We start from the raw sequence: 27,667 nt of genomic DNA, 5'->3' as shown, positions 1-27,667 counted from the left end.
TAAATTTCTCTGAATACCAACATTTAATAGTATCTCACCATTTAAAAAATATTCTGTTTTTCTATTCTTCCTACCAAAGTGAATAACTTCACATTTCCTCACATTATACTCCATCTGCCACCTTATTGCCCACTCACTTAACCTGTCTCTACCCCTTTGCTGGCTCTTTGTGTCCTCTTCACAGCTTACTTTCCCACCTAGCTTTGTATCATCAGCAAACTTGGATACATTGCACTCGGTCCCTCCATCCAAGTCATTACTATAGATTGCAAATAGCTGAGGCCCAAGCACTGATCCTTGCGGCACCCCACTAGTTACAACCTGCCAACCAGAAAATGACCCGTTTATCCCTACTCTCAGTTTTCTGTTTGTTAACCAATTCTCTATCCAGGCTAATATATTACCCCCAACTCCATGAGCCCTTATCTTGTGTAACCTTTTGTGACACCTTATCGAATGCCTTTTAGAAATCCAAATATACTACATCCACTGGTTCCCCTTTATCTATCCTGCTAGTTACATCCTCAAAAAACTAATAAATTTGTTAAACACGAGTTTCCTTTCATAAAACCATGTTGATTCTACCAAATCATATTATGATTTTCTAAGTGCCCTGTTACCACTAAGTGCGCATTCGGTTCAGACGCCGGTGGCATAATCCTTAATTACGCTACCAACCGCAAAATCTGGGCCTATATGTTGTCTAGAACTTACTCTGGCATCTCCAATTGCAATTCAAAAACAATGACTAAAGGTTCCAGAGGTGGTACCAGTGAGCTATCTCAAAAAGATGCCCTTGGAAATCATATCTATTCTGTTTTTATGCATCAATCCTAGAAGTTGGTGCTGCTTTCCAAGCATTTTTTGTTTTAAAAGTCAAATTAATTACACGATGCATCAGCAGCTGGAACACTACGCTGCCCATTCCTGTGGGCTATCCTCCATGTAAAAAGACAAAGGGGCCAAAATACCATTGACTTTCCTCCTCCAGTGGAAGTGTGGCCAGATTAACCCACATCTGAAGGATGAGAACTTGGTTTTAAATCACAGAACAGAGGGCTAGAAATTCAGCTCCGAAGCACTTGGTTTTTCGGCGCTACGGGTGCCATTGTGTGTCGAAAATGGCGTCTGTACCGTGCGTGCGCATTTTTGGTGCGGGCGGAGCTGGACGCCATTTTGGTGAGGGCGATAGGGCGGGCGTTAGGAGCGTGCACGGGAAGTATTTAGAGTAGGCAGTTGGTGACATCAATCAACGTGCAACGCTGATTTGGCGCCAGCACTGCCATTTTCATCCTCAGCGCTGCAGCTAATGCCCTGTCTTAACCTTGCACAGCTGAACATGCGTTCAGCAACAGCAAGGACCCCCCACCAGCGCTATTTAAAGGGATCATCAACCACTCTCAGGTTAGTTGCTGATTAATTTCTACTGGCTCTGTGTAAGTTTGTACAAGTGTTTGGTGCTTTCCAGAGTTATTTAAAGTTGGTGAGGTGACAGGGAGTGGTGCTGCAAGTGGGGAAGGACTTGGTTATGACTTCAAGGGTTCTGGTCAGACCACTTGCTCCCAGTCATGGGTGCTGTAGTTGCTAACCACTTTGGCCTGCAGCATGACAGGGAGATGGAGCACAGGACGCAAAGAAGAGGACACGCTGCTCGCCGAGGAAGGAGGAAGAGGAGGAGGAAGAAGACATGGCAGAAGAGGAAACGGAAGAAGAGGAAGCGGCGGAAGGGATGAGGCAACCAGCAAATCCCATCTCTGGCCAGGTTGTCCATGAATGCCCCATTTGACTGCGGTTCCACTGAACACAACCTCAAATCCCCATTGTGCAATAGTCACACACCTCACCATCCCTCTATTCCAGACCATCACAGCATTCTCTTGGCCACAATGGTGAAATAAAAGCGACCACAAAACAAACATTCCAAACAAACATTATACATCTATCCATTCAAGATTGCATAACAAAGTCAACTAATCACCCTTATACATTCTCTTAGTGCCTGTCTTCCATGTGCCTTTGCCTGTCCTAGTGCTCCTACGAAGCGCTACCCCATTGACTGCAACATGGCTGGTGGAAGACTGCTGACTTACAGTGGGAGAGACCGTTGATGGCCTTGCAGGATGACCTCGAGCAGCTCTGGACCTAGAAAGCCCGGCTGTGGTCTGCACCACCTCAGCATGGGCAGTAGCAGTCTGGGCTAGCTGGCTGACAGGCAACAGCAAGGGCACTGGCGGAGTGGCAGTGGTGGGAGGACGAATGCTGTCATCCTGGGAGAGGACAGCAGGTTCGTACTCCACGGATCCACTGCCACCCCCCCCCGGGGGGTGCACCTCAACAATCCTAGTAATTTGTTGGATGACAGATTGCTGGACTGCTGTGACACCCTTAGCCCCTTTCCACACTGGTCAATGCAGCCATGATGGCAGCAGTCTGAGCTTGCATGGCAACAAGCTAAGCCTGCATGAGAGCAGTCTGAGCTTCCACTGCAGCACTCAGATGTTGGGTGGCTTCTGCTTGTGCTGTAATGGAAGCTGAGACATCAGCTATCAGACGCAACATGATGGTTGGGTCCACAAGTGCGCTAATGGAGTTGCCCATCGCTTCCAAGCTGGAAATCATGGGCTCCAAGCTCTGCACAAAGCCCTGTGCAAGGTTGGTGCCAGACTCCTCCATATTCTTTGGCATTGCACACAGGCTTTCTGGCAGGCCTGCCAATGCTCCAAGCATACCCATCAGCCTTCTTCTGTAGGCCACCCCATCGAAGTCCTCATCTGATTCCTCTGCAGCAGAACTCGTGTGCGACCTCGCCCTCCAGGGAGCTGGCTACCCTTTTCCCCTGCCTTGGCTGCAGGCCACTCGTGCCCAGTGACTCACGCGTGCAGGTCCCACCTCTAACCTATCCTTTAAAGTACGCAGAGATTCAGTATCTGAGCTGGTGACTGCGAGGGTGAAATCAAGTGATGATGCTGTGTTTTCAATATCAGTGTCTTGTTGCTCTTCAATTTCCTGCTCCTCCACCAGTGCCTGGCTATGTGGCAGTTCTTGGCTATCTGAAAGGAGAAAGGTACAAGGGTAAGGTTGTGGTGAGGGGAGGGGGAGAAGCAAGGGGTGCTTGCTTACACCATGTGCAGCTTGTAAATCAGAAAAGATTGTGGGATGAGGGGGAAGTGAGATGTGAGAAGGAGGATTATGTATGAGGGCTGTATCAGCTGTGGCTCAGTGGGTAGCACACTTGCCTCTGAGTCAGAAGGTTGTGGGTTCAAGTTCCACTCCAGGGACTTGAGCAGATAAATTTAAGCTGACACTCCAGTGCAGTGCTGAGGGAGCGCTGAACTGTTGGAGGTGCCGTCTTTCGGATGATACGTTAAACCGAGGCCCCGTCTGCTCTCTCAAGTGGATGTAAAAGATCCCATGGCACTATTTCGAAGAAGAGCAGGGGAGTTATCCCTGTTGTCCTGGCCAATATTTATCCCCCAATCAACATAACAAAAACAGATTATCTGGCCGTTATCACATTGCTGTTTGTGGGAGCTTGCTGTGCGCAAATTGGCTGCCGCATTTCCCACATTACAACAGTGACTGCACTCCAAAAAAGTACTTCATTGGCTGTAAAGTGCTTTGAGACGTCCGGTGGTCGTGAAAGGCGCTATATAAATGCAAGTCTTTCTATCTTTCTTTTACCGTCACCTTGTTTTGTTTCAGCTCCACCGCTGGCCACAGGCTCGGCGATGACCCTCCCAATAATGGCCAGCACTGTCTCCTCCATCGGGGTAAGGTTATGCAGGCGCGCCTTTCCCCCTCCAGTTAGGTCCTGCTGCCTCTGGTTGTGAGCCACCTTGTCCTGCAAGAGAAAGGGAAGAGTGTTAGTGAGTGTGGTGCAATGTGTTTGGGTGATGTGTCTGTCATGGTTGAATAGCTGACAGTCTCTGCAAGCGGTGAGATGTGGGTGTGAGGCTTGCAGCAGCAGTAAGTGTGTAAGGGTGAGGTGAAGCGGAGGTGAGGTGTGAAATGTGTTTGTAGAGCTTGTTGGTAGATGCGTGATGGGGGTGTGCTGCATTGAGCAGGGTGTGAGGTTAGTGGTGCAAATGGTGCGATATGGCATTTGAAGATGAATTCACTGACCTTGACCACTTGTGTGAGGTCATTAAGCTTCTTCCTGCACTCCATCCAGGTCTCGGGGCTACACTGCTGGCATTGACCACGACGGCTACCTGCTCCCATTGCTTTTACAAATTTGCCTGGAGGGCCTCTTGGACCCCTGTGGAAACAAGACCTCTCTCCTCCTGTCGATCTCCTGCACCAAGGCCTCCAGTGCTGCATCCGCTCGCGCTCTCCCCTGTTGTGCCATCAGTAGTACTTTAGCCTGCTCAGACTCTGTTCCCCAGCCAGTTGAATCACCTGCTGCAGCCAGAATGCACCTCCCTTTGTGAGGTGCATACTGCCTTTAAGTGTAGGCTAGCTTTAATTGGTGCTAGCCTAGCACAAACTTGGGCCCCTGCTGAGCGCTACTCAGACAACAGCAATGAGATTGATACCCAGTATTAGCACATCCGTCTATGAGAAATGACTGGAGAAGATAGAGCTCCTCAGGTTGAAAAGAGACATCTCAGGGGAACCTTAGAGTTACATGGTACTTAACGGATTTGGAAAAGAATAACCCGGAACAATAGTTTGGAAATAATTTGGAAAAGAACAACCCGGGAGCACGGTGGCATAGCGGTTAGCACTGTTGCCTCACAGCGCCAGGGACCCGGGTTCGAATCCGGCCTCGGGTGACTGTCTGTGTGGAGTTTGCACATTCTCCCCGTGTTTGCGTAGGTTTCCTCCGGGTGCACCGGTTTCTTCCCACAGTCCAAAGATGTGCAGGTTAGGTTGATTGGCTATGATAAATTGACCCTTTGTGTTAGGGGGATTAAATACGTGGGGTTACGGGGATAGGGTGGGATATGTGTAGGGGTTACGGGGATTGGGTGGGATATGTGTCGGTGCAGGCTCGATGGGCCGAAATGGCCTCTATCTGCACTGTGGGGTTTCTGTGATCTGAATACTTTCAGATACATCAGGCAGCAGGGAAAGAAGGCACTGGCTCAGCATTGCGAAGGGAGGTTTTCGCCAGACATCAGTAAATATTTATTTGGACAGAGGGTAGCCAACAGCTTAGCTTGGACAGATTGAGGAAAAGTGGTTGAGGCCAGAACACTAGACTTATTTGAGAAACAGCTAGATGCTGCAATGGCAAGGCAATATGCTACATCATTTTATAGTTTGTAATTTATTCTTTTGTCATTTTTGGGCTGTTTATTATACACATGGGGCCAATTTTAGTCTCCATTATGTCATATGTGTGGCAGTTTATGGAGAGTAATGGAGCTGGATATTTGGTAAAGACCGATTCCGACAGATCATTGCTATGTTTGCACTCTGCACACATTTAAAAAGAAAAGTCAGAGGGAGAAAGCGCATGGCTGAAACAGGTGGGAGTTTCATAATATTTAAATTACAACAGGGTGACAATGGCCAGTATTTTCCGCTCCCTATGGGTGTGTACGAGCTGTGTACACACCCGTAGGGACCTCGCAAATGCCGGTTTCAGGCATGCGAAGTGCATGTGCTGAAAACCAGCACTTCCGATCTGTCAAGAATACTCTTGACAGATCACACGCCTGCCCTGGAGAAGGGCTTCTGCAGGTGGAGAGTTCCGCTTTCTGCACAACCTCTGCCCGCTGAAATCCTTTAAAAATCTTACGCCTGGTAAAAGCAGGCGTAAGGCCTGCTTTTACCAGCATAAGAGTTTTAAAAAGTTTTTTTTTTTTAATTTCGACTCATTTATAATTTTAAAATACTTTTTAAAAAAAGGTAAGTTTATTTTTAGCCCCATAAAAAACTTACTTTTTTTCAAAAAATTAAATTTGTTTAAATATAACTAATTTTAAAAACATAATTAAAAAAAAAATATTTGATGTGTTTTTGGAATGATCTCCATTCATACTTTTGACGAGTCTAAGCTGAGAGACCTGTCAAAAGTGTGAAGGGGGAATTCCCTTCTTCCATTGGTTCCCCATGGCCCACGTAATCCCAGGGACGCTTGCGAACCGCCTGCGCCCTGGGATACCTGGGCCCTGCGCATTTCGTAGAGCAGAGGCCCAGGAGCGGAAATGTCTGGACCTCCAGAGCCCTCAGGTAAGGGTGTAGATTTTTTCCAGATCGGAGGCCTCCGCACGCAGGAAGCCTCCGATTGGAAAATACGGGCCATAATTTCAACATGCACCCAAGTTCCCAATGCAACGTGCATAACATCTATCACTCCTTTGCCCTCTCCCTCTTCAGACCTGGCAAAGGCAGCCAATAGGTCGAGATGCCTTTTCAGCCTTACCAAAAGCTGCAAGGATTTTTGTCCCCTTATTCTATATTTTCCTCCCTTTAATTTCAGCGTCCCGCTAAAAGTCATTGACATGCAAATTTTAGTCTGACTATTAAGCTACCTCCCAGCACACATCCAAATTCTATGTTTGGTGTTGTAAATAATTATGCAAATAGATGAACCTGGAAAAGTAAGTGCTATTAGTATTACTATTGCCATTTGGATGAGATTTTCAGCCGTCTTAACCATTTATAACTGGTATTTATATATATATTTTTTCCCTCTCACAGCCACAATGAAAAAAAACAGGTCCTTGGTTCGTAGCTAAATGTAGAACCAAGGACATAAGTAGGGGGTCACATGCATAAACATAGGATTCAGCCACATCAAACAGGTGAGTGATGCCAGAACTAGAGATGCACTACATGAGCACATATTGACCCAAAGCAGGGAGGTACAAGAAAAGTGAAGAGAAGGTGCTTAAGCTCTGTGTCTTAAATCCCCTTTATCTATGAACAATGCTGCAGGATATCGCTATAATATTAAATACGTAATCTATATAAATTTTATATAAACATAAATGTAAATTAAGTATAGTTTATGCAGAAGACTCGAAGTAATATTGAATAGATTGTAGGTTATAGATGAATAAAAATATTTGAGCTAAGCAAAGAGCATCCATGATATTGCTGATGTTATTATGCTGGTACAGAACATTTACAAAAGCCTCCTCAGAGACCAATCCCACGGTTCCATAATTAACGCTCACCTGACTTTCCCATTCCCTGCCACCATAGGACCAAGCCTCTTGTTCTTTCCCCAGACCAGGCGTGATTTCCCTCCCCACCCCTTCCTCCCACGAACAGCATCATATTAATTATTTAATTAATTAAACCAAAAAGACTGTCCAGAAACAGGTCAGGTACTTACCTTGAGCAATAAAATCCCTTCTCAGCAGTGGGTATAGGACTGGCTCAACTCCATCCATCTCTTGTATAATTAGTGTCTTCCCAAAGCGCACTGCCAGCTCTACTGCTGTAATGAAGTTAGAATCCTGTCCAATTGATAATACAGACAATTGGTTAGCTATTTACAACTCATGAATCAGGTTTAGAGTGAAATGTGTGGCCCAGTAAAAGAAAAAGGTTCAATTTATACTTAAATGTAAAACAACAGCAACATTACTTATTTGTGAATTGCTCATAAAGATGCCCCTGACACAAGCACCTGTTTATTACATGAAATGTGATATACTCTTCAATAATAAGTTACCCATAACTTTTATGCAAACTGGTGAACAAAAGATGATTCATGCCAGTACATATATGCAGACCATAAAAAACCTGCAAGGAATTACAGTGGTAAACAGATTTCATTGTAAAATTTGTTTCAGGATTATATCAATTTGGTATAGTCATCCCTATTAATGTGCAAGTTTACATAGAATTAGTATTTTTCTCTATCATTGCATATGCATATGCAGGATATTAATTCACAATTTGAACAAGCATTTCAATATTTTGATTAGCAGCTTCTGATTGCATTGTGATGCTCAAAAGGCTGAAATTCTGCGCGAAGAACAGCAGCAGTGCAAGTGCATTTCCCTGGTACATTTACGGCATACTGAGGTCCCCTCATTTACATACTGCAGGTGTATGACCAATGTGATTTGCTTCACCTGCTGGAAGTGCAGAGACTGGGATTTCCTGGGCAGGAGCATCTTGCAGGTGCGGTTAAGCATCTGCACTTCCTGTTCTTGGAAATCGTTTCATTTTGATTCTCCTGCTGGGTGAGACAAGTCAGGGGTCTGCCAGTTCCCAGGGAGCACAGCTGCCTGTACTGAGTGTACCTGGAAATCATGCTAAGGGGGGTGATGGCAAGAGGGCGTGCCATTTCTTGATATGAGGGCATCCCTCCTCAGTAAGCTGTTGTCAGGGCTACCTGGGAAGAGGTGGCCAAGGAGGTAAATGCAGTTTCTGCAAATAACAGGTCCTCCTCCCAGATCCTCCCAGGGGGATGTGGGAAAAACTTTTTTACGCAGCGAGTGGTGAGAACCTAGAACTCGCTGCCAACGGAAGTGGTGGAAGCGGACACACTCAATGTTTTCAAGGGGAGACTGGATAGGCACTTGAGGGAAATAAACTTGCAGGGCTACAGGGATAGAGCGGGGGAATGGGACTGACTCGTTTGCTCTGCAGGGAGCCGGCACGGACTCGATGGGCCGAATGGTCTCCTTCTGTGTCGTTATGATTCTGACTTATGACTCTGAGAAAGAAATTCATCCTAATTAAGTTTGTCAAGAAAGGCATCGGATCTTTTTACATCCAACTGAGAGGACAAAAGATGGCACCTCTGACAATGCGGTACTTCCTCATTTCTGCACTGAAACATCAGCCTAAATTATTTGCTCCAGTCTCAGGAGTGGGGCTTGAACTCAATACTGAAATGAGGTTCCTGTGTTCATTTCCAACCCAGATTAGAAAACTAATTTACAATAGTCGGAGCTTGCCTCAGGCCTCTCCATTCTCTCCAGTTGCTGCATGCCGCCGGGATTGCAATAAGGAATTTAGACCCTGGGTCCCAGGTTTGATTCTTGGTGAGGACTAGGAGAATTCACCCTAATTTCACTTGTTCTCATGCAGTTAATCTTGAGTTTGCTCGATTTACATTTGAGTACAAGAGAAGAGTTTTCAGAACATTTTTCTCGAGATTAAATAGGTTGGTTGGACTCCATATTTGGGTAGAGGGAACAGGCTCAATAGATTAATGTCTTGTTCTAGGCTTTCTGATATTATATTTAAGTCAGGTTTAATAAGGCTACGCATAGTGAATGCCATCTCTTTCTCCGATGCATTCTTTTTTGCTCAAGTAATTCCACATATCTTTCTTCCTTTTTCCTTAGTCTAAAGCAATTCTCAGTTAATAATTCCTTCCCTTCATAGAATTAGGTTTCTACCCAAAAATATTAAAAACACAATACATTGTTTTCGATGTTTGCCGATAGTAGTAATGACACTAGCAAATAAATATTTAAGCATTTTAATGTAGAGCATTAATTAGCTGATACTACCATAGAGAAAGAACAAGTAAGGAATGAGTTCCAACACGTCCCAAAGTAATTTTTTTCTACTGAAATAAAGAATTACTCTTTTTTATACACTACGTAAGATAATTAACTGTAGTTGCAACAGGAATTAATACCTGTTGGTTAATGACTTCTAGACGGGCCTCCTTCAAGTGACTCTTTAACCATTCTGTGGCACGTGACGAGGGATCGATTAAAAATGGGCATATACGACTCTAAAAGAAAAAAAACAGTATCACGTGATCAGAAATCTATTCTATAAAAGGAAATAAAATGCACAAGCATTTTTGCACATATCCAATACAGCACAGAGACCCACGTACTAAAAACTACCAAAAAAAATCACTGCTGCAATTTTTCCCTTAATCTATTATAAGATTGACCATGCATCAAAATTCAAAATGTTTCATGGAAAAGGCATTTAAAAGCTATATTTTAAATATTTCACCAATTAGTGTCAGAAAACTGATGTATAATTTGTTTGGACAATTCACCAATAAATACCATATCTTCCATGTTCCTGAGCTACATTTTCTCTAAAAAAAAGACTGACATAAAACCCAAACAAATAGAACTAAAATTGGCCATTCATCTTAGCAAACTATAAATCTTTCTAATTAAGATTGATCAGCAGTATTGCCTTCCACATGACATAATTAATGCCATGAAGCATAAAATAAAATATTTGAAAATTAAGTAGGTAGTTTGTTCATAATTAATGTTTGCTAATAGCCCAGAAACGATGAAGGATTTTACAAATATTATACAATCTGACATGATACTTTCAATTCAAAACAAAGTTGATGCCTCAACCAAGAATTTTTTTTAAATGTTGACTCAAGCCTTACTTTAATTAGACTGATTTGAAAGTTCAACCAGAAAGAAATTATACTCCAAAGATGCATCTTTATTCTTTAAACAATTGAAACTATCATCAAAATGTCGTGGAGCTGCACACATTGAATGACTACATCTGTCAGCAGACATTAGCGTGCTGCAGCTGATGCAGCCCCAAACTACAGCACAAAATGAATACCAATTCCACTTGCTGCATTTACTGGGCCAAGTAATTCTATGGCTATTACCAATAAAAGGTGGTGTCAGCTTGCATAACATGTACAAATTGAATTTGTTACACCGGAAGTTGGGCATTCACATATGAAATGACAATATTCAGACTATTTCACACTAACATAGCAGAGTAAAATAAGCAGGATCAAGCTGGGAATGGACGTTTGTAGTTGCATGCAAGGGAAATAGATGAACCCAGAAAAGATCGCAAACACAATGAACTCCTACCCTAAATTTCAACGCATTGGTCTACTTGCGAAGCAGTGAATGATGGAAAAATAAAGAAAAATATGATTGACATTACAGAATTAATATGAAGCAAACAAAAACATTCAACCAATACAGAAATAACCTATTACAAAATACAGAGTAGAATAACAAAGAAAGCAGTGTACATAATTTCACTTTGCTATTGACTACTGGATTTTTAAGTATTTTGTTTATATATTATAATTCAATAATCCTTATTATTATATCTGCCACTAGGGCTCATCCAATAATAACAGTTGACAAACAAATGCCAAATCAGCTAACTAAGCCTCACAAAAAACATAATTTCTTGCTTATATTTAACAGATGCAAATAAACATTAATATTTTATTCAAAACTATTAAAACTGATTTTTAAAGTTGACATTTATTGTAGTATTTGTGTATTAATACTTTCACTGTGCTATATTTTGAATAACGGCACAAATATCTGAATGTTGTACCAGACTTTCAAGAAATTGGCATCAATTTTAACCCCAGCATGTTTCAGGTGAGGGAGATTGGGGAACAGGGCGAGGTGAAAATGGTCTAGCAGGCCTACGTTTGAGGCCCAGGGTAATTTAACTCCAGGGCCTCATCTGCATGTCACCACTCAGCTGGTCCCCTGAAACGTTCACAAAGTGGTAGCTGGCCAGTGGGCAGGAATGGAAGTTCTGGCAGCTGGAAGCTGCAGCTGGCACCAAAGGAAGGCTTGTCGGCAAGCAGGTAAATTGCAGGGCGGGGGTTCCACCAAGCTGCCCTCAACTGATGGGAAAGCCACGGCAGCTTCCCCGTTCAGGCCCAGGTTAAAATGGAATCGGGGTCCCATTGACGTAATGAGACCAAGAAACCTGATTTGCGTTCATTTATGAGGCACCAAACTATTTCTAGCCAGCGCCTCAACCACCTAACTGCAGTGAGCAGTTAAACTGTGGCCAGTAGTCCAATTTAAAGGTTCCCCCCAACCATCCTATTTCTGCTGAGTGAGGTGGGTTAAAATTTACCCCATTGTACATTTTAATTAAGAACATAAACAAATGACCAATTCATAAGAAACATTCCAATTATTCTTTTGTATTTTTGAAATACTTTTCCATTTTGTTCTCTGTGATTGATGAAACAAAGGTTTAGTAATTGCAAGTACAGATTTAATAATGCAATAAATTTTATATCATTTAGTCCTTCAGTAAACTTACAAAAGCTGAATAAATAGGCTCAGAAAACAGTATGGTACACAGGGATGTTTATGCTTTTCACTAATTAGGAAACAGTCAATACAACAGCAAAAACAATTTGAACAAAATACAAAAGACTGAAAGCAGGTGAGGGATTTTATTTGTGTAAACTATAGGTGTTCCAAACTTTATGTATGCCTTTTTAATAAAAAAAAGCCTTCTCAAAAAGATATAATCAGAATTCTGAATGAGTATATCAAATTAAATAAAACATAGCAGACTCCATTTTGTATAGAACATTTTAATAATGTTTGCAATAAAGGAAGATAAATGGGTTAAATTACCTGTAAGATGACAAGAGCATTTTCTACTGAGAGGTCATCTGAAGGTAATCCTTCGCTCTTCCAAATCAACTGCTCACTTTCAGTGTAGAGAAAACGACGTAGATGAAATTCTGCTCAAACAAATACCAAGGCAATTACACAGATATGTGGACAATGGTCTAACCCATTTCCCACACTTCCACCCTCACCCCCCTTCCCAAAACCATCATAGAGACCCCCCTTTTCCACACCTTCCAACCCACTAGTCTTCACATTCAACGGATCATCCTCCATCATTTCTGCCATCTCCAGCATGATGCCGCCAACAACATAATCTTCCCTTCCCCTCCCAGCTACCGTTCTCTTCCAGCTAAATACGATTTAGAATTTCTGAGCTTTTCTCAGCCAAAAAATATAGCAAAGAAGAAAAAAATGATTGCTCACAGTTGCTACCCTGGTTTTCTAAAGACTGATTTTCTGTGCACACTGCAGTACATAATTGTTAAATCTGACAATTTAATCTCATCTGGTAGTTAGAATCATAGAATGATACAGTACACAAGGAAGCCATTCAGCCCATCGTGCCTGTGTCGGCTCTTTGGTAGAGCTATCCAACTGGTGTCAAAAACAGGAAGGCAGATTATTATCTGAACGGCAATAGATTGGGAAAAGGGGAAGTGCAACGAGACCTGGGTGTCCTTGTGCACCAGTCACTGAAGGTAAGCATGCAGGTGCAGCAGGCGGTTAAGAAGGCAAATGGTATGTTGGCCTTCATAGCAAGAGGATTCAAGTACAGGAACAAGGATGTCTTGCTGCAGTTGTACAGGGCCTTGGTGAGACCACATCTTGAGTATTGTGTGCAGTTTTGGTCGCCTTATCTGAGGAAGGATGTTCTTGCCATGGAGGGAGTGCAGCGAAGATTCACCAGACTGATACCTGGGATGGCAGGAATGATGTATGAAGAGAGATTGGGTCGACTGGGCTTGTATTCGCTAGAGTTTAGAAGAATGAGAGGGGATTTCTTAAGGGTAAAGGGATATGGGGAGAAAGCAGGGACAGAGTACTGAATTTGGATAATCAGCCATGATCTCATTAAATGGCGGAACAGGCTCGAGGGGCCGAATGGCCTACTCCTGCTCCTATCTTCTATGTTTCTATGTCCCACTACCCTGCTCTTTCTCCATAGCCCTGCAAATTTATTCCCTTCAAGTATTTATCCAATTCCCTTTTGAAAGTTACTGTTGAATCTGCTTCCACCACCCTTTTCAGGCAGTGCATTCCAGATCACAACAACTCACTGTGAAAAAAAATGTTTCCTCATGTCACCTCTGGTTCTTTTGCCAATCACCTTAAATCTGTGTCCTCTGGTTACTGATCCTTCTGCCACTGGAAACAGTTTCTCCTTTATCAAAACCGTTCATGATTTTGAACACCTCTATCATGGCTTCATCTATACTTCATGGCTGCTGTATGATTCCCATATATGCACCCTATTAACTGGGTAACTAGACCCACCATAGTAGAGGAGTTGACATCTGTAAGCTGGACAAGCAGTGCTGATGGAGGAGATGCCACACTGGATGCCAGCCAAGATCGGCAGCAGATCGCAATTTCCATTGTTACTGCAGCAGAGCAGGATTGCAGGAATTCGGACAGATTCTGAGCATTTTCACCCCAATAGAAAATATTTATCTATGGTCATGAAGAGCCCTGTGTGCTATGCAGCCAGGATCATATTATCAGTAAAATAATCTTATTTTCATATTCTTCCACTCAGGCCAAGTGCCTAAAGACCCATCTATCTGTATCTGGAAAAGGTATCGTTTTGATGAGAATCGACAATTTTCATATCAGCTACCATAGTTTAGCTGGTAAGTTTACTTTCTAATTAATAAAATCTTTGTCACATTCCCCAAGCTAATTAAATACACCATAACAGCATAATTCTACAATTATGATTCTATTCTAATTCCAAACAAATAATGTTTCAGCATCGTACTTTGAAAGCCCAGAGTTATAATATCACCCGTTTGAAAATGTAGGAAACTAGTTTACAAAAAGAAGAAAAATGCTTTAGACAATCCATTTTGTTTCTTCTGGTTTCTTAAATAACGTTTAATGCAAGTGAAATATGAATAAGAGCCTTATGACTAGCGTAACAGAGGAAAGTACAACAGAATGTATTTCAGCAGAATGTAAAGCCACCAGACAAATTTAATAAAATATTATATTCACTTTGAAGGCCTGATGATTTCATCCATTCCTCTAAACTGACTTTTCTCTGATCTTCTGGAGCTGCAGACAGATAGGTGATAAAAGCAGCAGCCAGTTGTGCTCTCTTCGGCAAAGTATTTAACTCTTCTGTGATCTCTGCTACCTAGAACAATTAAAGGAAAATGGCATTGATAATTCATAATCTATTTTCTCCCTTTCTCTTATTCTCCTGAAGGCACAGTTCTAAAGCTACTGAAAAGCTCTGGCACATTGCCCAAGTGGTCATTCTTCAAGGGTGACCCCAGATAATGAGTGGCAGACTACTTGACATGCATACCAGGAAGGTCTCGGCTGGTGGGTGTTTTGTTAGAGTGCGAAATCACAGCTGAGCCCAATACCGTCCTCATGAGACATTTATAAAGATGCAATTGTAAGTAGTGGGTCACTGGAAATTGATAACGCCCAGCAATCCTGTACTGGCCTCGCTAGACGTGCTCCTATCTAGTTATCCAGCAAGTTAAACACTTATTCAAAATAATTCCTCGTGAAGCCGTTTGCTGTTTTGAAGCTTTACTTGAACAAATTTGTGAAACTGTAAACAAAGACAAAGTATGTTTTGTACATAAACTGAGTACTATACATTCAATATTACATAAGATATAAACATATTTACAACAGTAGAATAGACTAATTGTATAACTAACTAACATTTAGACTAACTTCTGTAACTATCAAATATTAACCTTTTATAAACATAGTGTCATCAAAATACTACACTGACAAAGTTACTATCATGCTAACCGACAAAGATATTCACAGATATTGCGCCTGGCCTAATATATGAGGTCAGATTACATTGGATTGAGAATCGCTCATGGCAGATTCTCCATTGCTCTGCTAGGTTCTTTCTGGAATTCTACCTCCTGGGTCAAACAGGAAGAAAGGTAGAAAGGTCAAAAGACCTCTGCTACATACAAACACTGCTAACACAATAACCACCACCAGAGGGTGCTATCTGCATGTAAAATGTTCGTAATGTCCATAAGTCCAGAACATCACTGCTATACAATAGCTACCACCAGAGGGTGCTATCTGCATGTAATAAGTCCAGAACAAATCCTGAAGCTAACTGTAGCAACCCTACTGCCGTCCTGGCGAAGATTAGCTAAAACCACAGTTAAACCAGTTAGTTATCGAACCCAGGGCCTTCGTGGTTTGTACAATTCTGTGTCACATCATGTTGTGCATCTACATATGAGTTATTGGGGGAAGCCCGAAAACAAACTAGACTTTTACAATGTTAGCATTTCTCAAAAAAATGACAGAATTTTTTTTTATGTAGCTTTTTTTTTTTAAAAACAACTTTTCCATGAGCCATTTTTATATTGTCTACATCAAGTTAACAGCCTAATAGATAGCATTACTGAAGGCATTGCTAGGATCTTATAGCAAATCAAACCTCACCTCTATCTGCCACTTGTAATAAAAAAATAGGAGCAGGAGCAGGCCATTTGGCCCTTTGAGCCTGCTCCACCATTCAATAAAATCATGGCTGATCTAATACCTCATTTCCAGATTCCCCATATCCCTTGATTCTCTTAATATTCAAAAATCTATCGATCTCAGTCTTGAATATACTCAACGACTGAGCCTCCACGGCCCTCTAGGGTAGAGAAGTTCAAAGATTCACCACCATCTGAGTGAAGAAATTTCTCCTCATCTCAGTCCTAAATGGCTGACCCCTTATTCTGAGACTGTGATCCCTGGTTCTAGACTTCCCAGCCAGGGGAAACATCCTCCCAGCATCTACCCTGTCAAGCCCTGTAACAATGTTTCAATGAGACCACCTCTCATTCTTCTAAACTCTAGAGAATATAGGCATAGTCTACTCAATCTCTCCTCATAGGAAAATCCCCCCATCCCAGGAACCAGTCTGGTGAACCTTCGTTGCACTCCCTCTATGGCAAATATATCCTTCCTTAGGTAAGGAGACAAAAACTGTACACATTACTCCAGGTGTGGTCTCACCAGGCCCTATATAATTGCAGTAAGACGTCTTTACTCTTATACTCAAAACCTCTTGTAATAAAGGCCAACATACCATTTGCTTTCCAAATTGCTTGCTGTACCTGCATGTTAACTTTCAGTGATTCGTGTACAAGGACACCCAAGGTCCCTCTGAACACCAACATTTCCCAATCTTTCACCATTTAAAAAATACTCTGCTTTTCTATGTTTCCTACCAAAGTGGATAACTTCACATTTCTCCACATTATATTTCATTTGCCATGTTCTTGCCCACTCACTTAGCCTGTCTACATCCCCTTTAAGCCTCCTTTCATCCTCCTCACAACTTACATTCCCACCTAACTTTGCATCTTCAGCGTCCCCTTATCCAAATCATTGATGTAGATTGTGAATAGCTGAGGCCCAAGCACTGATCCCTGCAATACCCCACTAGTTACAGCCTGCCAACCCAAAAATGACCAGTTTATTCCTACTCTCTGTTTTCTGTCCATTAATCAATCCTCAATCCATGCTAGTATATTACCCCTAATCCCATGAGCCCTAATTTTGTTTAATAACCTCTTGTGTGGCATCTTATCAAATGCCTTCTGAAAATCCAAAGACACCACATCCACTGGTTCCTCCTTATCTATTCTGCTAGTTACCTCAAAAAATTCCAACAGATTCATCAAACATTATTTCCCTTTCATAAATCCATGTTGACTCTGCCCAATCCTATTATGATTTTCTAAGTGCCCTGTTACCACATCCTTAATAATAGATTCTAGCATTTTCTTACTACTGATGTCAGGCTAACTGGTCTGTAGTTCCTCGTTTACTCTCTGCCTCCTTTCTTAAATAGTGGGGTTACATTTGCTACCTTGCAATCTGCAGCAACCATTCTAGAGTCTATGGAATTTTGGAAAATGCCAATCAATGCATCCACTATCTCTATAGCCACCTCTTTCAAAACCCTAGGAGGTAGGCCATCAGGTCCAGGGGATTTATCGGCTTTCAGTCCCTTTAATTTCTCCAGTACTTTTTTTTTACGAATACTAATTTCTTTCAGTTCCTCATTCTCGCTAGACCCTTGGTTCTCCACTATTTCGGGAAGTTTTTTGCGTCTTCTTCCATGAAGACAGACACAAAGTATTTGTTTATTTTCTCTGCCATTTCCTTATTCCCCATTATAATTTCTCCTTTCTCAGCCTGCAATGGACCCACATGTACTTTCACTAATCTTTACCTTTTCACATACCTATAGAAGCTTTTATAGTCTGTTTTTATGTCTCTCGCTAGTTTATTCTCATATTCTACTTTCCCATTCTTTATCAATTTCTTGGTCCCCCTTTGCTGAATTCTAAAATCCTCCCAATCCTCAGGCCTACTACTCTTTTTGGCAACATTATAAGCCTCTTCCTTTGATCAAATACTATCTTTAACTTCTCTTGTTAGCCATGGTTGGACCACTTTTCCTGTGGGGATGTTGTGCCTTAAAGGAATGTACATTTGTTGTAAATTATGTTTTTTTTAATTCATTGATGGGATGTGGGTGTCGCTGGCTAGGCCTGCATTTAGTGTTTAATTGCAAAGTCTTATGGGATTGTTAAAGGTATTATCGGGTCCAAATTAAATGCTTATGTTCACATGATTATTTTTGTGTTTCATTTGGTTATGTCATGAATTTTATGTCTTGTGTTTTTTCTTAAAGTGCAGGCTCTAGAGAATGATGGTTGGGGGTTGCTGTAGGTTGCAGGCAGGTAGAAGGCAAGGTTAAGTACTAAGAAGGTGGTGAACAGGTTAGGAGGTAGAATGGATGACTGCTGTTGGGGAAAAAAGCACAGTAAGCACTTTAAAGAACTTAAAGCTGGTTTACACACAGATGCTTGGGCCCACAGAGAGCAAGCTTTAGGTTAGAACAGATTATCAAAGGAAAGTAGGAGTGAGAGGAAGTGGGTAGCTGCAAGGAGAGAAAGGCACTATTACTTTTGGTGGAAGTGGCCGGAATCAGAAAACTGAGGGGTGTTGGAGGGGATGCATGTCTGGAGGAGGTTGCAAAGATAGGAAAGTGCAAGGCCATGAAGGAGTTTTGAATTGGACATGTTGGGGGATGGGGAGTAATTGTAGATCAGCAAGGATGGCCTACATAACTGCAAATTGTTTGCAGGGCATTCTGAAGGGGGAGGGCGAACAGTCAGAGGTCGTGGTTCACATTGGTACCAACGACATGGGTAGAAAGAGGGATGAAGTCCTGCAACAAGAATTTAGGGAGCTAGGTAGCAGATTTAAAAAAAGGACCTCAAAAGGTTGTAATCTCTGGATTTTTTTTTTTAATTCATTGATGGGATGTGGGCATCGCTGGCTGGCTAGGCCTGCATTTAGTGCCCATCCCTAATTGCCCTTGAGAAGATGGTGGTGAGCTGCCTTCTTGAACCGCTGCAGTCCATATGGTGTAGGTACACCCACAATGCTGTTAGGAAGGGAATTCCAGGATTTTGGCCCAGCGACAGTGAAGGAACGGCGATACAGGTCTAAGTCAGGATGGTGTGTGGCTTGGAGAGGAACTTGTAGGTGGTGATGTTCCCATGCGTCTGCTGCCCTTGTCCTTCTAAGTGGTAGAGGTCGCGGGTTTGGAAGGTGCTGTTGAAGGAGCTTTGGCGAGTTGCTGCAGTGCATCTTGTAGATGGTACACACTGCAGCCACAGTGCGCTGGTGGTGGAGGGAGTGAATGTTGAAGGTGGTGGATGGAGTGCCAATCAAGCGGGCTGCTTTATCCTGAATGGTGTCGAGCTTCTTGAGTGTTGTTGGAGCTGCACTCATCCAGGCAAGTGGAGAGTATTCCATCACACTCCTGACTTGTGCCTTGTAGATGGTGGAAAGGCTTTGGGGAGTCAGGAGGTGAGACACTCGCCGCAGAATTCCCAGCCTCTGGCCTGCTCTTGTAGCCACAGTATTTATATGGCAGGTCCAGTTCAGTTTCTGATCAATGGTAACCCCCAGGATGTTGATAGTGGGGGATTCAGCGATGGTAATGCCATTGAATGTCAAGGGGAGATGGTTAGAGTCTCGCTCGTTGGAGATAGTCATTGCCTGGCACTTGTGTGGTGCGAATGTTACTTGCCACTTGTCAGCCCAAGTCTGAATGTTGTCCAGGTCTTGCTGCATATGGACACGGACTGCGTCAGTATCTGACGAGTCTCGAATGGTGCTGAACAGTGTGCAATCATCAGCGAACATCCCCACTTCTGACCTTATGATGGAGGGAAGGTCATTGATGAAACAGCTGAAGATGGTTGGACCTAGGACACTGCCCTGAGGAACTCCTGCAGTGATGTCATGTGATTGAGATGAATGACCTCCAACAACCACAGCCAACTTCCTTTGTGCTAGGTATGATTCCAACCAATGGAGAGTTTTCCCCTTGATTCCCATTGACTTCAGTTTTGCTAGGGCTCCTTGATGCCACACTCGATCAAATGCTGCCTTGATGTCAAGGGCAGTCACTCTCACCTCACCTCTGGAGTTCAGCTCTTTTGTCCAAGGCTGTAATGAGGTCAGGAGCTGAGTTGCCCTGGCGGAACCCAAATTGGGCGCCAGTTAGCAGGTTATTGCTGAGTAAGTGCCGCTTGATAGCACTGTCGACGACACCTTCCATCACTTTGCTGATGATTGAGAGTAGACTGATGGGACAGTAATTGGCCGGGTCGGATTTGTCCTGCTTTTTGTAGACAGGACATACTTGGGCAATTTTCCACATTGCCGGGTAGATGCCAGTATTGTAGCTGTACTGGAACAGCTTGGCTAGGGGCGCAGCTAGTTCTGGAGCACAAGTCTTCAGTACTATTGCCGGAATGTTGTCAGGGCCCATAGCCTTTGCAGTATCCAGTGTCTTCAGCCGTTTCTTGACATCACGTGGAGTGAATTGAATGGGCTGAAGACTGGCATCTGTGATGCTGGGGACCTCAGGAGGAGGCCGAGATGGATCATCCACTTGGCACTTCTGGCTGAAGATAGTTGCAAATGCTTCAGCCTTGTCTTTTGCACTCACGTGCTGGGCTCCACCAGCATTGAGGATGGGGATATTTTTGGAGCCTCCTCCTCCTGTTAACTGTTTAATTGTCCACCACCACTCACGACTGGATGTGGCAGGACTGCAGAGCTTTGATTTGATCCGATGGTTGTGAGATCGCTTAGCTCTGCCTATCGCATGTTGCTTCCGTTGTTTGGCATGCAAGTAGTCCTGTGTTGTAGCCTCACCAGGTTGACACCTCATTTTTCGGTATGCCTGGTGCTGTTCCCGGCATGCTCTCCTGCACTCTTCGTTAAACCAGGGTTGATCTCCCGGCTTGATGGTAATGGTAGAGTGAGGGATATGCCGGGCCATGAGGTTACAGATTGTGGTTGAATACAATTCTGCTGCTGCTGATGGCCCACAGCGCCTCATGGATGCCCAGTTTTGAGTTGCCAGATCTGTTCGAAATCTGTCCCATTTAGCACGGTGGTAGTGCCACACAACACGGTGGAGGGTATCCTCAACATGAAGACGGGACTTTATCTCCACAAGGACTGTGCGGTGGTCACTTCCACCAATGCTGTCATGGACAGATGCATCTGCAACAGGCAGATTGGTGAGGACGAGATCAAGTAGGTTTTTCCCTCGTTGGTTCCCTCACCACCTGTCGCAGATTCTTTAAATGCTAGACATTGCTTCTCTACCATCATACCTTTTTATGTAGTTTCCCAATCTACCTTAGCCAACTCGCCCCTCATAACTACGTGGTTTGCTTTGTTTAGATTTAAGACCCTAGTTTCGGATGTAACTGAATCACTTTCAAACTCAGTATAAAATTCTATCATATTATAGTCACTCTTCCCTAAAGGCCCCTTTACGACAAGATTATTAATTAACCCTTTCTCGTTGCACAATACTAGATCTAAAATAGCCTGTTCCCTAGTTGGTTCCTCAACATACTAATCTAGAAAACTATCTTACATACGTTCCATGAATTCGGCCTCCACACTGTGGGCCGGATTTTCTGACCCCCGAGGTGTGTACGCACCCATAGGGGCCTCGCATGCGCTAAAGCCCGGCACTTCCGATCTGTCAAGAATTCTCTTGACAGATCATCCGCCTGCCCGGGGAAAGGGCCTCCGCGGGCAGAGAGTTGCGCTTTCTGTACAACTTCTGCACGCTGAAAACTTTAAAAAATCTTCGCTTTTACCAGCATAAGGGGGAAAAATTCAGTGTCGCCCCGTTTGGGGCGCCATTATCGGCCGTGCGCAAAGTTTAGCGCCTGGCGCTAATTATCGCCTCCGACAGCAAACTTGGCTTTTATCGCCCCTGGAGGTGATTGGAGGGCTAAATCAGGTGCTACACAACTCTCATAAGGCGCTAAGGCTGAGGAGCGAGGTGCTACCTCAGAGGGCGGGCGCAGCGCAGGTGCTTTCAGTTAGCGATTGAACACACACACTGGCGCCGGTCAGTTCTTAAAGGGGAGGGTCAATCTAGCTCTGCAGCCACACCCTGCTCACTGGAGCCTTGAATCTCGGCCTGGGCAGACCTGTGGCTAAATCTAGCAGCCAGACACTATGGAAGGACCTTATCTGAGGAATGATGTTCTTGCCATGGAGGGAGTTCAGCGAAGATTCACCAGGCTGATACCTGGGATGGCAGGAATGACATATAAGGAGAGATTGGGTCGATTGGGCTTGTACTCGCTGGACTTTAGAAGAATGAGAGGGGATCTCATTGAAACTTATAAAATTCTGACAGGACTGGACAGACTAGATGCAGGAAGGATGTTCCTGATGGTCGGGGAGTCCAGAACCAGGGGTCACAGTCTAAGGATAAGGGGTAAGCCATTTAGGACAGAAATGAGGAGGAATTTCTTCACCCAGAGAGTGGTGAAACTGTGAAATTCTCTACCACAGAAGGCAGTAGAGGCCAATTCATTAAATATATTCAAGAAGGAGTTGGATATATTTCTTAAGGCTAAAGGGATCAAGGGGTATGGGGAGAAAGCAGGGACCGGGTACTGAATTTGGATGATCAGCCATGATCGCATTGAATGGCAGAGCAGGATCGAGGGGCCGAATGGCCTACTCCTGCTCCTATCTTCTATGTTTCTATGAAAGGGCCAGGGAGCGAGCACAGAGCTTCTGCGAGCGGGCTTTGGAGGCTCTGGTTCATAGGATGGAGCGCAGAAGATCCATTCTGTACCCAGGGCCTGATAATCTACATCCTAGGGTACTTAAGGTGGCCCTAGAAATAGTAGATGCATTGCTGATCATCTTCCAACATTCGATGGAATCTGGAACAGTACCCATGGATTGGAAGGTAGCTAATGTTACCCCACTATTCAAAAAAGGTGGTAGAGAGAAAACGGGGAATTACAGCCTTTCATCGGTAGTGGGGAAAATGCTAGAGTCCATTATAAAAGATGTAATAGCAGAGCACTTGGAAAACAGTGACAGGATCGGACAAAGTCAACATGGCTTTACACAAGGTAAATCGTGCTTGACTAATCTACTGGAATTTTTTGAGGATGTAACTGGTAAAATAGATAAGGGAGAACCAGTGGATGTGGTGTATTTGGACTTTCAGAAGGGTTTCGATAAGGTCCCGCATAAGAGATTAGCGCGTAAAGTTAAGGCACATGGGATTGGGAGCAAGGTATTGACTTGGATAGAGAACTGGTTGGCAGACAGAAAGCAAAGAGTTGGAATAAATGGATCTTTTTCCGAGTGGCAGGCAGTGACTAGTGGGGTACCGCAGCGATCGGTCCTTCGACCCCAGCTATTCACAATATATATTAATGATCTAGACAAGGTAACTAGATGTAATATCTCCAAATTTGCAGATGACACAAAGCTGGGTGGGCGTGTGTGCTGTGAGGAGGATGCCGAGAAACTCCAGGATGATTTGGACAGGTTGGGTGATTGGGCAGAAGCATGGCAGATGCAATATAACGTGGATAAATGTGAGGTTATCCACTTTGGTGGCAAAAACAGGAAGACAGATTATCTGAATGGCAATAGACTGGGAGAAGGGGAAGTGCAATGAGACCTGGGTGTCCTTGTGCACCAGTCGCTGAAGGTAAGCATGAAGGTGCAGCAGGCGGTTAAGAAGGCAAATGGTATGTTGGCCTTCGTAGCGAGAGGGTTTCAGTACAGGATCAAGGATGTATTGCTGCAGTTGTACAGGGCCTTGGTGAGACCACACCTTGAGTATTGTGTGCAGTTTTGGTCGCCTTATCTGAGGAAGGATGTTCTTGTCATGGAAGGAGTTCAGCGAAGATTCACCAGGCTGATACCTGGGATGGCAGGAATGACGTATGAGGAGAGATTGGGTCGATTGGGCTTGTACTCACTGGAGTTTAGAAGAATGAGAGGGGATCTCATTGAAACTTATAAAATTCTGACAGGACGGGACAGACTAGATGCAGGAAGGATGTTCCCGATGGTCGGGGAGTCCAGAACCAGGGGTCACAGGCTAAGGATAAGGGTTAAGCCATTTAGTGCAGAAATGAGGAGGAATTTCTTCGCCCAGAGAGTGGTGAACCTGTGGAATTCTCTACCACAGAAGGCAGTAGAGGCCAATTCATTAAATATATTCAAGAAGGAGTTAGATGTATTTCTTACGGCTAAAGGGATCAAGGGGTATGGGGAGAAAGCAGGGACCGGGTACTGAATTTGGATGATCAGCCATGATCACATTGAATGGCGGAGCAGGCTCGAGGGGCCGAATGGCCTACTCCTGCTCCTATCTTCCATGCTTCTATGTTTCAGAGAGTGGCAGGAGGCCTTTGCCTCGCAAGTACAGAAGAGTGTGGAGGGAGGTGGCTCAGAGAGTGTCCTCAAGCAGCATGGTGCCTAGGACCCATGTGCAATGTAGGAAAAAGTTCAACGACCTCACTCGGGTCGTCAGGGTAAGTGCCTTTTTTTCAAAACCTCTTCATCCCTCCATCTCAACCTCACTTTATGGCCAGAGGGTCTTGAAAGCCCCAATACCCTACACTCATCCAACACCCATGGCCCTTTCATCAAACACTCATGCACATTCCACACTTTGCATACAGTAAGGGCTATTCAACCATGGGAGGCATTTCAGGCCAGATCATGGCTGCATACAGTAAGGGCTATTCAACCATGGGAGGCATTTCAGGCAAGATCATGGCTGCATATTTACTCAGACGCCGTCCTTTTTCTTGCAGGCCAAGCTGTCTCATATTAGGAGACAGCAGCAACGGACCAGTGGAGGGCGGTCTCACCTTCAAGCCCTCAGCGATCTTGAGGAGCGCGTCCACAGGATTGTGGCAAGCCGGGTGATTGGTCCCGTCGCCACTGGAGACGCCGACCCTGTTCTGGACAGCAATGGTAAGGTCATCACTTTTTTGTCCTCTCTCCTTCCACTTGTTCCTCACAACAGCAGCCTTTGACACTTTCAATCCAAATCACTAAATTGCTGCCACCCTGTCCTCACGCTAAAGCCACTCTTGTACCTCCCTGCTTTCAGATGGTGATTCACCAGGTGAGGAGACGGGCCCTCAAGCTGCCAGTGAGAGTGAAGCTGAAGGCGAGGAGGAAGAGGAAGCCGGACCATCAGCACAACCCTCTGCCGAGGCAGCCCATGCCCATACTGGGGACACACCTTCCCTGGAGGGGAGCAGGGGGGAATGGTCTGATGAGGGTGAAGCTCCAGGACCCAGCGGGCTACAGCAACGCGAGGGGGGTAGGGAAGCTCGGGGGCCTTCTCCCCGGAGGGAGAGTATAGCCTCGAGTCCTGCTGCACTGGACGCAGACGAGGAGCGGATCCTCGCTGAAATGAGCGCCCAGGCGGAGCAAAGGCACACTGAGCTCATGGCTGCAGTGGCAAGGATGCCCGAATCCATTGAATCACTGGCAAGGAGTGTGGAGCACTTCGCTGTAGCACAGGCGGCTGCCACGCAAATGCTAAGTGCTGTAATGCAGTCAATGGCTGGTCTCATGCAGACGCAGGTTGAGGCCACGCGAGCACTGACTGCTGCCACCCTCGCTGGATTGGGCAGATTTCCCCGGGGCTCTCACCGTGCCTCAGCAGGCCAGCAATCTGTGCTCCAGCAGATTGCTCTGGATGCTGAAGTGCTGCCCTGTGGGAGTGCCAGTGTGTCGGTCGAGCAGGGAGTTGCTGTCCTCTCTCAAGATGACAGCATTCCTGCTGCCACCACTGGCACTTCTCCACTGCAGTTGCCACCACCTGTAGGACTGCTGCCGTCCATGCAGAGTTGGAGCAGTCAGCAGCCGGGCCCTCCAGGCCGTCCCTCAAGGGCATCTGCAGTCTCAGTTTCTGACATTTAGCAGCCTTCCCCCAGCCTTGCTCCAGCCACTGCGGTCCCATTACGGAGGAGCTGCAGGGTGGGAAGAGAGGAATTTCGCAAGGGAAGCAGATCACCCTCGAAGGGCAAAAAGTAGGAGGTGTAGCAAAATGTTTTTCATTGTTTTATTGAAGGCCGAGGTTCGTGGTCAAATTTTTGTTACTGTTTTGGACATTGTCTCCAGGTTGTGAGAGCCAGTTATGTGAATGACTGCTTTTTTTTGTGTTTCTTTCTGTTACTTTGTCATGCGGAAATGAGACACACAGAGTTTGTGAAATAAAGTAGTGTCTATTCAAAATGTACATGTTTGGTCTTTGCCCTCATTGTTGCCTTGACCGGCTTAAGGGTTGCAGGATGGTTTCATTCAGGTTGTTTGAATGGCAGAAGCCATTCCCTCAGAGGGGGCCTAGAAGCGACTTGCTATGAGCCTTTGGCGGACGGCCCTTCCACTTTGTGCCTCCCTCCCGCCTTGGTGCTGCTGATGATCATCCTCCTCATCTTCTTCCTCCTCCTCCTCCTCCTCTGCTGGTGCTCCAATGTCTGGTGGCATTGGCTGGGTCCTGAGGATTGCAAGGTTATCCAGCATGCAGCACACAACAACAAAGTGGGAGATTCGCTCAGGCGAGTACTGCAGGGCTCCTCCAGAATGGTCCAGACAGCGGAACCGTTGCTTGAGCACACCAATTGTGTGCTCAACGCGGTGTTCCTGGTAGCTTGATGGCTCTCGTTGTATCGTAGCTCAGCAGGGGTGCTGGGCGAACGGAGCGGTGTCATCAGCCAGGTGCACAGAGGATATCCCTTGTCCCCAAGAAGCCAACCTCCTGGGTGATGCGGTGCCTGGAAAAGGTCTGCCACAGAAGTCTGGCGCAGGATGAAGGCATTGTGGCTGCTGCCTGGAAACTGGGCATTGACAGCGAGTATCAGCTGTTTGTGGTCACAGACCAACTGGACGTTTAAGGAATGGAAGCCCTTTCGGTTGCGGAAATCCTCGGCATTCTCTTGCAGCGCCCGCAGAGCCACATGCGTGCAGTCAATGGCGCCCTGCATCATGGGGAAGCCCGCTATCATCGCAAAGCCCGTTGCGCATTCTTGCTGCTTGTCTGGGGTCATGGAGAAAGAGACGTACTCTCGTCTCCTTTTAAAGAGGGCATTTGTTACCTGACGGATGCAGCAATGCACCGCGAACTGGAAGATATTGGCGATGTCCCCAGTAGCTGATTGAAATGAGCCGGTGGCATAAAAGTTGAGAGCCACTGTTATCTTCACTGCCACTGACAGAGACAGAGACGTCCTGCTCCTCAGTTGAGGCTGCAGATCTGGCTGAAGCAGGTAGCAGAGCTCAGTGACCACCTCCTTGCTGAATCGCAGCCTTCGCAAACACTGCTCCTCAGACGTATTAATGTAGCGGAAAAACCCTGGGAGGGTAAGGTCTCCTGTACCGAGGCCTGTTGGCCCTCCTCCATCTAGCCATGATTGCCACTCTCTCTCTGCGTCTCTGTGCCCTCCGAATGTGATGGAGAAGGATGACGTTCCCATTCATTGCAGCCCCCATAGTATCTGGGCAATCAAAGTTATGATGTTCAAAAAGCAAAGTACCTGCAAAGTTATGGTCAGAAGCCAAAACTACCTCAGACAGCGTTGACTCAATGCAGAAGTCTCTCTTTCTCTCTTCAAATCTCTCTCTCTCTCTCAGAACGAGTGGTCCAAAAATGGCTACCACACAAAAGCCAGGAAGAGGCCCCCTTTAAATAGCGCACCCCAGCTCCACAGTGACTGGGAAGCGTTCCAGTCAACCTGTCGTTGGTAGCGCCAGGCGGAAAGGAGGGGGGC

At 45.0% G+C, this 27,667-nt stretch overlaps 1 protein-coding gene across 6 annotated transcripts in view; it reads right to left on the bottom strand.

Moving 5' to 3' along the window:
* The window catches only part of dync2h1 (dynein cytoplasmic 2 heavy chain 1), a 996,931-nt gene that overhangs the window by 565,584 nt on the left and 403,680 nt on the right, over positions 1 to 27,667 (bottom strand). For 4 of the 6 annotated variants that reach the window (XM_085999037.1, XM_085999042.1, XM_085999040.1 and 1 more), the window contains 5 exons: positions 14,499 to 14,640; positions 12,285 to 12,394; positions 10,746 to 10,766; positions 9,563 to 9,661; positions 7,292 to 7,415 (listed from right to left, as the gene is read on the bottom strand). In XM_085999037.1, the coding sequence (XP_085855163.1) occupies positions 7,292 to 7,415; positions 9,563 to 9,661; positions 10,746 to 10,766; positions 12,285 to 12,394; positions 14,499 to 14,640 (496 nt within the window). The remainder of the gene's footprint in view (positions 1 to 7,291; positions 7,416 to 9,562; positions 9,662 to 10,745; positions 10,767 to 12,284; positions 12,395 to 14,498; positions 14,641 to 27,667) is intronic. The other 2 variants (XM_085999039.1, XM_085999041.1) reach the window with 1 other exon arrangement.

The sequence above is a fragment of the Somniosus microcephalus genome, chromosome 10, assembly GCF_052327205.1.
Source record: "Somniosus microcephalus isolate GS21.2 chromosome 10, FLI_Smic_1.0, whole genome shotgun sequence".
Lineage (NCBI taxonomy): Eukaryota > Metazoa > Chordata > Chondrichthyes > Squaliformes > Somniosidae > Somniosus > Somniosus microcephalus.
This window is presented reverse-complemented; position numbering and strand designations above follow the sequence as displayed.